We start from the raw sequence: 13,065 nt of genomic DNA, 5'->3' as shown, positions 1-13,065 counted from the left end.
CACAGTGATGGCTTTTCAAAGCCATGCATCTATGGAAAGTTCACATTTATGTGTTCAATACTCTCCCTATAGCTTTTGAAATACCATTTCTGTGATGCAGCCAACATTTTTAAAGAAGTAAATAGTGATTTATCTAGGGTATTTTTTTAAGTAAATGGAAACATTCAGAGCCATATACTTCACAAGTTATTCTGAAAAGTAACAGCTTACTTTTCTGTTCATCTTTTATCTACCACTGTGTTTTTCTTTTTTCCCCTCTCCCTAGACATCACCATCTGCCTCTGTGGTTGACCAGAACTGCCCAAATTTGAAGCTCATCATCATGACAACAAAGCAATAGATCCAGGCTCTTGACTCCCTTGTATTTCATTACATTTGTATTTCTACTTCATGACAGACCTCTACTGCCAGTCCATGAACTTGAAACAACCCTTCATGGACCATGCTATGCCACAGGGTGTCTGTTTACAGCTGAGGCAGCCTAAGATCCCTCCTGAAAGAATGTGGACTAGAAAGCCCAAAACACACCATCTAAGAAAGCCTGCTCTGTGTGCCTCCCTGTCAAAGGGAGCCCAGCAAGATTTCAGGTTTGATAGTATAACTCAAATTTGCTAACCTAAGTTCCCTTCGGCATTTTTATCTCTGTTGGACCTTTCCCTCTAAAACTGACACAAGAGAAACTCCACCACTAAAAACAAGAAAGTGGGCTGTCATCATGTCTTTCTGAGGACAGAAAAGTCTCTTGAATAGCACAAAGCAACTTGCATTGCTTGTCTCTCCTGAGGTTAACTCAAGAGAGTGCCTCAGGGTAAACTCTTTGGGGGCAGTACACGGAAGATAAGGAGATGAACAGCATATCTGGACTACAGGAGTAAGTTGGGAATTCCTTATTGTATTAAAATACAAATACTATTTTGTACCCATGCACATGCTCATAATTTTTTGTTGGTTGAGAGTATCCATTGTTCATACTTATTCTGAGCCCTTTGTTTCCCTTATGCCTTCCAACAGAACACTGACAGTCTTGACTACAGCATGGATAATAACATGAAAGAGATGCATGTTTCTGTCAAGGTTACAGATTCCATTTTATTCACAGATCGCTGTCCTACTTGCATGACCACCTGTTGTGTACCTTTACTCAGTGAGAACCACCCTGATGCCTCAGAAGAGGAAAGATTTTGAGAAGGCTGATCCAGTACCACAAAGTATGCTCACAGTTGCTACCCAGAAAGAGTATGGGAGGAACAGGAGGAGGCCAGGAGGAAGAGGAGTCTTTGAGTACCTGTTTTTTTTCACAGTGACAGTACCTGGGCCTTTCTCGGAAGACACAGTGACCAAACAACTGCAATCAAAACACTGACACATCCCTGTGCTACAAGCTCATATCCTCCAGTATAGCACAGGCTTTGCTGGCAGATCAGGAAGATGCTTATTTTGCTCTCAGGTGGGCAAATAGCATGTGTCATTTCAGCAAAGTATGAAGAAGTCTGAAAGACACAAAGTAATGCTCTCTCAGGAAAGAATTTGCCATGACTTGATTCTGTGAGAAGAACCTCAAGAGAAACCAGGCCTTACAATAGACTGTTGAAGAAAAATTCCCATATGATTTGCAGGATCTCAGAAAAGAAAGTCCAGACATACTGAGGGTTCCTGAGGAAAGGCAGGGATGAAGCCCACACTCTCCAGCTAAGGCATCCACTGACAATGCGACTTTTGGACAGCTACCTTGGTGTGAGGGCCTCCCCCACTCCATCATGAAGGACACATACAGTAGTTAAAAATCCTTTTGCTGAAAGATGGAGGAGTTTCTGGAGTTAGGATCTTGGAAAAGAGAGGATCCTTAACATGTTGAAGGCAATGTGATGGGGGCTTGAGAAATTCCTTTAGAAATACTACAGACAATAGAAATCTGTTACTTGTATTCCACCAGAGTAGACTGCCACCTATTTGATAACTCTTTTTATGGTATAGTTCATGACCTTTGGAAAGCACATCTTGAAATAAACAGAAACCATTGCATTCACCAGCTGAGTGACAACACAAGCTCTCCTTCAGAGCAAGACTGAGGGACCAAGAATGCAACTACAGAAAACCCTGTGAGATTAAGTGGTTTGGGAGAAGGCATTTATTGTCACACCATCTTTAGACTGGGAGTCATATGAAAGATTGAAAGCTGTGTCTCTGGGAGATTTTACCTGTTTCCATGAGTTTGCCTTATCTGTAAAATATGACTATGGGAAGTAGGGTTTGTCATGCCACACAAAATCATAAAAGTACTGAAGTTACCACTGCATTGTCCATTGTCACTGGTGCCCCCTATGAAGAATGAAAGTGGAACATACTGCACACTGTGGTAGGTTATAACAAAGGACTGACACTTCATCACCTCTGCACTTTCATTAGGATTTCACCTACTAGGAGGTTTAAACTCATTTTACATTAAATAAGAACTAGTTATCTAGTTCCCTTCCCTTAGTCACTCACCGTGTCCTTAGAACAAAGCAAAGTATTCTCTCCAGAGGCCATTATTAAGGGAAATAAACCCATAGAAAAATGCAAGAGGTGGTATTGTGTTTTCCTTTGACCCACTCTCCCACCACGGCTTTCCTGGAGAAGTAGCCTTTTAAGCTATGGCACAGATGAATTCAATTCTGATAGCTGAAGATGTCAGACTAATTTTTTACAAGAGCAGGAGCTGGGAGTCCTGCTGATAGCATAACTGCAACCTAAGTAATTGCCTTCCACATCTGAATTCCTTCAGCTGTATAAATTGGTTACAGTATTCTCCTCTTCTCATCCTGCCTCAACTGGCTGTACACAGTTACTTACTATCTCATAAGAAAAACCCAAAATAGCTGCATTTCAGAAGTTTCTGAGGTACTATCACTGTATTTAAATTTCATGACAAAGCAGCAGAAGTTTTTAGAGAAGAAGCTGAATATGTTTTAAAGAAGGTGAACATGTGTTCAATGGTTAGGCATTATCCCCTAGTTTTTTCTGATCCTTACAATGTGTGGCAGCAGTGTCAATCATATTATCGTCTTTGTCTCTCCATTGTAGAGGGTATATTATAAATTAAAATCTGTCAAACTCAGAATAAAACAAACAAAATACAGTAAATGGAATTAATGCAGAAAAAACCCGATATACTATATTTTACTATACTGCAAGATACCTAGTCATCAAGTCATGCTGCATCTTCAAGGAACTGCAATTCACATGGACCTCAGCAAGCAGGAAAGACTTTGCATCTCTGTTTCCTCGATTCCATAAGTTTTTGCCACACATGAAAGGCAAGTGCACTCCGGTCGGTAGGTAGGTATCTGTGCATGAGCACCATTTAAAAACTAAAATAAAGAAATCTAAACAAACTTCCAAAAATCAGACAGCAGGACAACTCAAATGGTCTGAGGACTTGATACAAATCAAGATTACCATTTAAAAAATTGCTTGAAATACCAAAAAAATCAGGTCTTTTCAGGTTTGGGTATTCCTAAGGCAGAAGAAAAAGCCACCTAAAAACTGTATCGTTTAGGGCCCAAACACTCTGTCTTCCAGAAGCTTTGGAGAAAGTTTGTATGAGTTTTAGAAAATTCATGGTTTTAAAAGTGGACTTCTGTCAGGTAAAGGGATAAGAACTGGGTTCACTTTAGCAGATGAAGGAAAGCAGAATTTAGCAAAAACTTGACTTGCTTTTTAAGATTTTAGTATACACAGATGATTTATTGGCCAGGCTCTTTGCTTTGTATATGCAAAGATGCTCCTGTTAAAAATATTCTGTAAACCAATGACCCTAGCAACACACCACAGAAGGTTTTATTGCTCAGCATTGATCATTTTTATCAGTATTGTACTAAAAAAAAGGTGACAGGCAAAAAGTCTTTTCAAACTTCCCTTCTATATGCTGTATCTGGTCATAATTTAATATACATACTGGAATCTCTTACTGCATGGCAAGAAGATGAAGTGTTAGGAAAGTGTTTTGCTGCGACAGGCCTGGAGCTTGTAAGTTAATAACTCCAGAGAGGAAGGATGAACAATCCAAACTGGTACACTTCTTAACCAATTAAGGTTTCTTTTTAAAATTTCTGTGCGGGTTTTAGAGGCCAACAAGAAAGTCTGTAAGAAAACAAGTTTTAATTCATCTATGGGACAGATGATCAGCAATGAGTCTTCCTTTCCAGGAAAAAGCTGAACAAACCCATTCTGTATTCCTCTGAAAAAGAAGCCACAGGCAAGGTAGGATCAGCTTCCTACCTGTTCTTTATTCAAATTCTTGCCTCCAGCTGGGCATCACATCAACCTGCTAGATGGAGGACAGGAGGAAGCACTCTGCAGAGAGTATGTTCCAAGTGATGGAGGGGTGATGCTAGCTCACCATCTTGTTAAAACAGACAAATCTGAACTGAGAATCCCTGGATAAGACAATTACATCTGAAACAGGCAGACTACATGGCATGTGCAGGCTTTTTGCTCTTTGCTGGGGGAAGTGTCTCCACAGACATTTTGGGAGAAGCCCTTAGTAAGTAGCACAAAAAAGTACGAGGGTAATGCTGCAAGGTGCAGCTAAGCAAATGCTTCTATTCGACACATATTCCCATAGACTCTGTGCAATTTTCTCATTTCCTACTGCTATAAATGCTCAGCTTTTGATCCAGTATGGCTCTCAGAGCATGGGTTTCCAGACTGATGTTGCCCATAGACAGTCCTGCTGCCAGCTTTAATACATGGTCTTTCTGAATGTGACAGCAAAATAATGAGTCAAGCCTTTCTCCTTTACTTAAGAATGGAGGTCCACACTCTCAAAGTGGACTTGATTTAGAGGAGTGTAGCAATATGTGAACATAAAAGGGATCTTCATGTTTGGGATGTTAGTTGTGGAGGGTCTTACTCTCTGAATATCTGCCACTGAAACTCCAAAAGAAGCAAAGCATGCCACATGTCTGTTGTCTTGTGAAAACCCTAGGGGAGAGAACCTACTGAGTCACTCTGCTGTTTTCAGGTCTTTCCCAGTGTCTGGCCAACAGTGACAGTGCTGGCATGTTGTCTAAACATCTGCTATTGTCTGAGAAGTGGAAGGACACAGTTTATTTTATCTCCTGTGGTTGCTACAAGATTGACAGGGACAAGTGTGAAATGGACATGTCACACGGAAATTCAGAAAAGAAAATCTCTAAAGAACTTTAAAATAAGTACATGGTCAACTCCCTCATCACTCTGTAGTGTGAGTAGACATTCACATCTGTTAGCAATAAACGTTGGATCCCTCCTGCTTTTCCTACCCAGCACAGGCAGCAATACCCACTATTGCCCTCTCTCCTCCATAACTTATTTTAGTGACTTGAATGGTACTAGCTGCAGTATACATTAAACATCCTGAGAACAGAACAGCGAGGATCTACTGTTTTAAACAGCTCCAGAAATTATTCCTGCCTACTCTGCTGCTAGTCATCAAGGGGAAACAGAGGCCAAAATTCAACTCTTCTCACCTTGCTGGCAGAAAGCTTCTTAAATAACCCATCAAATTTCTCTAATTCTTTCAACACACACTTAAAAATTATCAGCTGAGATGAAAATCTAGAAAAATACAGAGATATGGCTTTGACCTTTCCTCCTGGTGCTGCTACAGTAGCTATTCAATGTGAGTTAAGGGCATTCATGTATAGTTGGCTATAAAGCACATTTTTTAGCAGCCCTGAAACTGTCAGAGTAGATCAGACCATTGGTCTATCGCACCTGCCATCCTATTAGCAGCTGGTAACACTTTCTGGTTTAGGGCAAGATTAATACCCCACCTCCCACAACCCCACTGTGTGAAGTGGCCTTCCCGACTGCTCAAAACCTGCCTGATAGATGGTAGATTTGGTTCTAGTAAAGAACTGGAAGGCTCTTCCTAAAGGTTCTCAATTGTACAGGATTATGGCTGATCCATAAACCATAATCCCCTCTGAAGGGATCTCTGAAGCATCACTTCAGAGGAAGAAAAGAGTCACTTTCCCCACTGGTACCTCCGCAGTTTCCAGTGTGCTCCTGAGAAAAGCAGAGAGATAATCTCTCCTTCCTAGGAAAGAACCATTTCTGGCTCTCTGTCCCAACTGAGGGAAGACGCACTAAACGATGTAGTCACCTTCCTCATTTTCTTCCCAAGGGTAGTGGAGCATAGAAGAAAGAGTGAAAGAACTCTAATAAGCACAGCTGGCATACAGATGGAGGGAAATGCATTCAGGTGGGCATGGCTGGACCTGAGACTGCTCCAGCTACCCCAGGACCAGGGGATGTGGAGGCAGAGGAGCCAGTATTTGAAGCAATACATTGTGTGGGGAGGGCAGGGACGGGAATTCCAAGTAGGAAACACTGGTGTAGTTTCCTCCTCCTTTGCCCTGCCCAAACCCACATTCGACGTTTCTGAAGGAAGGTGTTTGAGCCTCAATATACAAAAAGCATGTCTCTGAGAGTTCTAATGATACATAACAAATAACAATTGCACCGATGGTTCAGAAATCCCACTCAGTCATTCCTGATCTCTTAATGCACTTTTTTTCCTGATCTAGGAATTATTTAGAGGTTTTTGCCAGCAATAATTTAAACAACTTGCATATACTTACAGGAGGAAGTGTTTGTTCCTTCTGTTGAAGCTTGTATCCTAAGCATGGGTTCTGCAACACACAGAAGTAATAATAAAGTTGTAAGAATGCAGCCACAGCTACAGCACTATACTAGAGGAGCCTGAACATCTTTCCCCCAGTAGAGATTTCTTTAATTTTTAGTTTTTTTTCTCAGTAGTCAGAAACCCAGCAGAGCAGAGAAAAAAAATGAGATAGCTTGAGAAAGCAAAGAACTTCAAAGTTGGTTCAGCATGTCCTAGGCGCACTGTAAATAATCAATTATAGCAAAAATGCTCCATAGTCCTGGGAGGAAAGGCTGTGAGAAAACTGGCAAAGACAGAGTAAAATTTTCAGCTGTTTCTGACAGACAGCATCAGAGGAAAGTAGAAAGCAGTAGGTCTTGAAGCTCCACATGCTGACCCAGGAAGCACTAGTTTCTTATCTTCTTCTCACATAACTCCTATTAAACAGTAAGGAATTTCAGTCAATCACAACTATAGTTTAGGACTTCTGTGGCTTGAAAGATAGGAGGGTCTATGAGTGTAATCACCTCAGCAAAGAGCTGTAGATAAAAGGGAAAACAGAACACATTCCAGACCAAAATGGGACATGGCACTAGCCCCAAAATGGTTACAAGAACAGAAAAAGAATGGTAAATAATCTTGTAGGATAGTGGAAGGAAATTGACCTCAACACAAATCACACAAAGGAAGCAATCAGAAAAGTTTAGAGAAGAAGCAGGTAGCCTGAATCTAGGTCTCAACTATAGGAAACCTGAACCACACAGCAATTAAGAGCCATGTGTTTGGGTGGCTTCATGGGCTTTCACTATCTAACAAATCATATATAGTGTCATGCATGAAAAAAGAATTCCAGAGAAGGCTTGAGAAGTATTATCAGCTGAAAGGAATAATTTGAAGAGAGAATACTTTGCTAAGGCAATGTAATATGCTGGTGTGGAGTAGAGGTGGCTAACAGCCAGTCTGTGAATTCTAAGGAGCAGGTCAGGCATACTGCATGCTCTGTAGTGAAACATTTAACATTTCATGTCACACAGAAAAGATGAATCTGTTGCCCAACAAAGCCTGGTTTCCGGCAGAAAAAACCCGCTCTAAAAAACTAAGATTGCTCTGTAATTCCTCCTATCATCAAAACATAACTGTAGCAATACTTCAAGAGATCTAAATCCTGGTGATTCGAACACCAGCACTTCAAAATAGTCTATCTTAAAGTAAAGAAACAACACACTACTTAATTATTTTCATTTGAAAGTCCTGGAAAAAAATCAGTGCCCAAAACCCCAGGCACTACAGGTCATCAGGAAACTCATGAAGTGTTAGAGAAAGACATAGTCTGGACCCAGAGTGGGGATAGAACAGCAGGAAAAACAGCATCTGTCTGGGTTTGGTCTCTGCTCCAGCCACATTTCAAAGACCTCCTCAGAGCTCCATGTGGAGACCTCCACAAGCAGCCACTAAACATACTGCTTTTTGCTGTTCTGGGGACAATACCTTGATGTGCTGCTTGGCATGAAATCTGCCAGTGCAGAGATTCATCAGGAATGCAGCCAGCTTTTTGAACATCCCAGCTTCCTCCTCTCCAGCGGCACAATAGCAGTAAAGAGAAGGGCAGTACTGTAACAGCAGGCACTTGAAGGGACATAAGCAGGGAAAGAGACCGCTCAAGAACAAGAACTTTAATCCATGGGAAAGGAGGCAGCAAAGTAGAGGGACTACATTCTTGCTGCACAAGGGAGAAGGCAAGGCAAGCCCAGCGGAGTCAGTGACCAGCGTGTCACCTTCTTTGAACAAAAAATGGTTCCAATGGTTACAGGACACTTGCTATTAGCTATGTGGTCTCATATATTTCCAGTGAAGCACCAGTGACAGGCTCCACTGAGAACATGAAAGAATATGGGCACAGCCAACGTCTCTTCTGTCAGGCAGCAATGCCAAGATTTCAGAAGTAGGTCGCCACACACACAGATGCATCAAAGAAAAGGCTGCAGGCATGCTAAATGCAAAATCTGGCAATCACACTGTTTTCCTTGATCTAGCCTACAAACACTGTCATTTCACACTAAAACCTGTCCCTGCCAGACATAGCTTTCCCAAAAAAGCTAGCAGGACCCCAGCCTCCTTGCCAAGGAGGATACATGCATCTTGTAAATCCTTGGGTTGCCCGGCTTACACACGGTTATCTACAATTGTCTCAGCCAAAGCCATCAGTAGAGACAAGCACTTGTATTGTGGCCATATATAAAGTAACGCTTTACAATTAAAGTAATGAAAGCAGCTTCTCACTAGGGTTAATTCCAGCAGTATTGCTACTCTGGACGTATGCAATCTGTAACTGCAGGAAGGATACTGAAAGCAAATTCCATCAGCCTGAAAGGAAACCACCTGTAGAAGGCTCCTAGTATGCCAAGGCAGCTTCAAAAGTGGTTAAATTACTGACAGTGAGTTACCTGTCTACACTCACAGACCCTGCAGAGCTGCCAGGAATTGTATGTAGAGCCCTGAGGAACAGAAAATTCTAGGCAACATACTTTCCTGAGGGCACATCAATATGCCTGTACACTCAGCAAACTCACAAGCAGCTGCTAGGATTTATACGAGAAGGAGGTAAGAGCTTTTTTAAAACATAGCTCCTAACAACACAAACACTTCTTCAATTGGGCTGCTGAGGCCTGACAACTGTAGATTTGCTTCCTCAATACAGCCCCAAGATAGTCAAACACATGCTTAATCCTTCTTCATTCATTTCTTGGTCCCTGAAGTAGCTCAAGGTGCAAGGTGATATGCAGAAACAGAGCTGCTGGATGTAGAAGAATTGTTCTCTGTTAAGGAGCTGTTTCAGAGCTGTAGAAACAATTTCAAGAAGAAATGAAAAGAAAGAGACAGAAAGACTGTTAATTTAACTTACGTGAAGAAGTTTTAGTCACTTCTGTTGATACTGGTATCTTGGTGGTACTCTCTGGAAAACACAAGAGGCAACAAGAAGTTATAATATGGTGTCAGATGATCCTCAAGCAGCATTCAGCTCCAGAATGCACAAGGTAAAGAAGAAAAAGGTGTTCAAAGAAGGAAGTTTAAATTTTGCTCCAGTGGGAAGAGGCTTCAATCAGATATCAGCTTGCAGAAGTTTCTTTTCAGGGAAAAAACCAAAAAATGATGGTGCCTACTAGCAAAACTGAAGAAAAAAGCCTGCTCCTGAAAGCAGCCAGTTGTTCAATCTCTCATTTTCCTCTGGAAGTAATTGATCAGTGGCAACAGGAGAAATCATGCAGATGGCTCTGTTTCTGGAAGACGTCAGTGTGAGTATTCACTCCTTATGCTTCTAGGCAGTTAAATTTTGCAAAGACGTGTCTCTGTTCATATCACTTGACTTGCTGGTAAGTACACCCAATAGTGTCACTTGCTGCTTCAGGGAAATCTTCTGAGCACACATGCAAACCCTGTCCCTCATCGACTGCTGGGGGGCTCAGTGATAGAAATCAAACAGTTGTTTTGCTGAAGAGATGGGAAAAGTTGTGCTTCCATACTGGTCCTCTGTAGATGTCCATACACTGCTGCTACTTACATACTGGCATGGACTGCTTGCACTCACTGGCTGAACCAGCTGATGGCTAAGGGGGATGATGTTGCCATATTCAGATCCTTGCTAATGCAAAACGTGCAGATGGGAGAACGCAAAATGTAGAAAGCCTTTGTTTAGGTTTCACAGACTTGCACAGAGACCTTGTTCCAACAACAGCATTGATTTGCGAGTGCTCTGCTGTCCCCACAAGCCACAACTGCAATTTTTTAGGTGTGAACAAATCACTCTTCAGCTGTATTCATCAACAGTCTTGGACTTTCCCAAGTTCTCAAAACACATTTCAGACATTAAGTGGTGCAGTTCAATGCAGCTGCACAAGTTTCAGCTCTACAGCTGGAGAAAGGCCCTGAATGCCAAGAGAAAAGTCTTGCCCTGAAACCTCAAGGCACACCAAGAATCCCCAAGCAGGTCAAACACACAGAATTTAAAAAATACCTCGTAAGAGACTTAGGAAAGAGAAACTCAGAATGTTTTTATTCTGTTTTGTGAATCTGGATTCCAATGGTTCTCTGCTCATTGTCTCCAGAGTTCACAGAAACTTGACCAGAGACAAAACTAGTCCAAATGCCTTCCCTTCAACTTCCTTCTTGTTAAACTTTAATATTGGCTCTACATTTTAACTTCTTATTTGCTTGCTCTTCTTTTGTATTTTTTTTTCCATTTTGGTACAGCTTTCTTCGGCAAATGTACTATTTGCCTAGTTAGTACATCCCAGTTTCATCTCACTAATGGGAGAGAAGATGTTATGCAGCATTTCCTTGGCAGCCAGCAATGCATGGCATGCAGTGTGTATCATAATTAAAATTTTTAAGATCAAAACCTTTGCATTAGGTCTTGGAATACAGTGGCCTGTAGCCAGGCAGCTTTCAGGACCATTTTTTGGGTATAGCGGCAATTTCTCTATTGTGCAGCTGGGTTGTCTGAGCAATTAACCTTTCTTAGTCACGTCAGGAGATGGAACAGGTCTGACAGCTGCATAGCTCAGCATCTGGCACTACTGGAGCAAACTTTTCTTTCACCATTAAAGCAACCATGTTCCATTTAGTGCCTGTGCGGAGCTTGATGAAGCATTTCTTACTGGCACTTCCCCAGCCCAGCTGTGTTAGTACAAACGCTGACGGGAAGCTGCCAGTGGAAAAAAAAAACACAGCCAGAGCCTCCTACACCTGAAACGTGCTGAGAAATACATTTGGAAAACATGTGGCAAAGTCACACTTTACCAAGCTCCACTAATAACATTCGTGTTAGCAACACTAACAGTGGATGCTAAATTTGGAAGACACAGCAATTGTGCGTATTGCTTACTGCACTCAGTACACCACAACCATAAGAAAGACGTTTTACAGTGCCTGGGAAGGCCAGCACAGATCCACATGGCAAGCTGTCTGAACACAAGAAACATACAAAAAAGAGCCTTCTCATAGCAGACCATCAGTACTTGCCTAAGGTGAAAGAGCTGGGACCATTTTTCAATCATAATACTTTTACTGCTGCAGTCTGCTAGGGTATGGAGATGGCAGCCTGCAGGCCTGTCTTCATCATCACCTTTAAGTTCCGAGGAGGAGCAGCTACCTCATTATAACCAGTTCTGTCTCCTGGCACTTAGGAATACTAAGTCTTGGTGAAGTGCTGTTTCCTGAAACTGTATGCTCGTGCAGGGGCTAACTTATATAAAAACACTGAAGGATCCATGAGAGATCCTTGTCTGGGGATGTTGTAAATAGCAGGCCTCTGCAGCTTCTCAGTCCTATTTCCTTAGTACTCAGGCCTTCATCTTCTGCTGTTTAGCCTGACATAACAGGGAAGAACTCCTTCATAACATACAAGACTCCCAGAAACCCCATGGCCTTGATATGTTGATCCATCCTTCCAGATAGGGAACTTTAATTGGGCTGCTGAGAGGACTTGTTGCATGGGCAACAAGCTCTGCTGTACGGCTGTCAGGCAGCAGGTCCTTCTCCTCCTCAGTCAAAACCTTTTCTCCAGGATAACCAAATATTTAACAGCCTTACAGCTGCTGTTGTGAACAGCTCTATGCATGCCCTCACAGCTTTTTTGCTCCCAGTTAGTTTGTCAGAGGCCTAATGCAAAAAAGGCTGCTTGAGCAAGCTGAAGGAATTTTGGTTGAGCTCACAGGTTTTAGTTCAGCACTTGCAGGTCACCCTGAGAACCCTGACAGGAACAACAACCTGGGCTCTGAAAAGAATTCAGACACCATAGGTCGTTGGAGCTCCAAACAAGCTTTCTGTCATCCTGAGGTGTACTTTCTGGCAGTGATGTAAGTTTTAAGTCTTTTGAATTGTTTGTGTTGTTAGGGATGCCATCTGAATTATACAAACAATGACACAAACTAACATACACCTTGAGGAAAGGGGAGCACTTTCTCCATCTCTGTCACTTGGTGTATAGATGCCAGAGCAGAGAGCTGTGTAGAAGGTTGGAAAGGCTGTAGTCAGGGGCCTCAGAAGCACGCAGGCATATGTGGTAAAAGACACAGGGTAATCCAGTGGCTAAACTAACTTTTAGGTTCTAAAAACTACCATAATTTTCCCCTTTTTCCTCCAAGAAACTACTGACCAGAGTCAGATTAAAAGAACATTGCCCTCAGTCCAGGTATGTCAAATTGCAAGGAAAGGTTCAAGACTACTCTTAGGGGAGTTGCAATACCAAATTGAGTGATTGCCACATTTCTTTCTAAGACCAAATAAGTGGTCTAAGCATGCTGATTTGCTCCAGGTGAGAATCTGACTCATCATGCCAGCCAGTCTAAAACAAGCTATGTCCCAGATTGCCTGCAATTATGCTAGAGAGTACCCTGATCTATTTTAATCAAGTCTTAAACAGAAGAAGGGACTTT

The 13,065-nt window shown here is 42.0% G+C and overlaps 1 protein-coding gene across 12 annotated transcripts in view; it reads right to left on the bottom strand.

Annotated features, from left to right (window-relative positions):
- NRG1 (neuregulin 1) overlaps positions 1-13,065 on the bottom strand; it is a 458,486-nt gene that overhangs the window by 120,627 nt on the left and 324,794 nt on the right. For 7 of the 12 annotated variants that reach the window (XM_074533378.1, XM_074533379.1, XM_074533380.1 and 4 more), the window contains 2 exons: positions 9,534-9,584; positions 6,609-6,659 (listed from right to left, as the gene is read on the bottom strand). The exons of 2 other annotated variants lie outside the window; for them this stretch is intronic. In XM_074533378.1, the coding sequence (XP_074389479.1) occupies positions 6,609-6,659; positions 9,534-9,584 (102 nt within the window). The remainder of the gene's footprint in view (positions 1-6,608; positions 6,660-9,533; positions 9,585-13,065) is intronic. 3 more of the 12 variants (XM_074533382.1, XM_074533390.1, XM_074533383.1) reach the window with 2 other exon arrangements.

Source organism: Zonotrichia albicollis, chromosome Z, assembly GCF_047830755.1.
Source record: "Zonotrichia albicollis isolate bZonAlb1 chromosome Z, bZonAlb1.hap1, whole genome shotgun sequence".
Classification (NCBI taxonomy): domain Eukaryota; kingdom Metazoa; phylum Chordata; class Aves; order Passeriformes; family Passerellidae; genus Zonotrichia; species Zonotrichia albicollis.
This window is presented reverse-complemented; position numbering and strand designations above follow the sequence as displayed.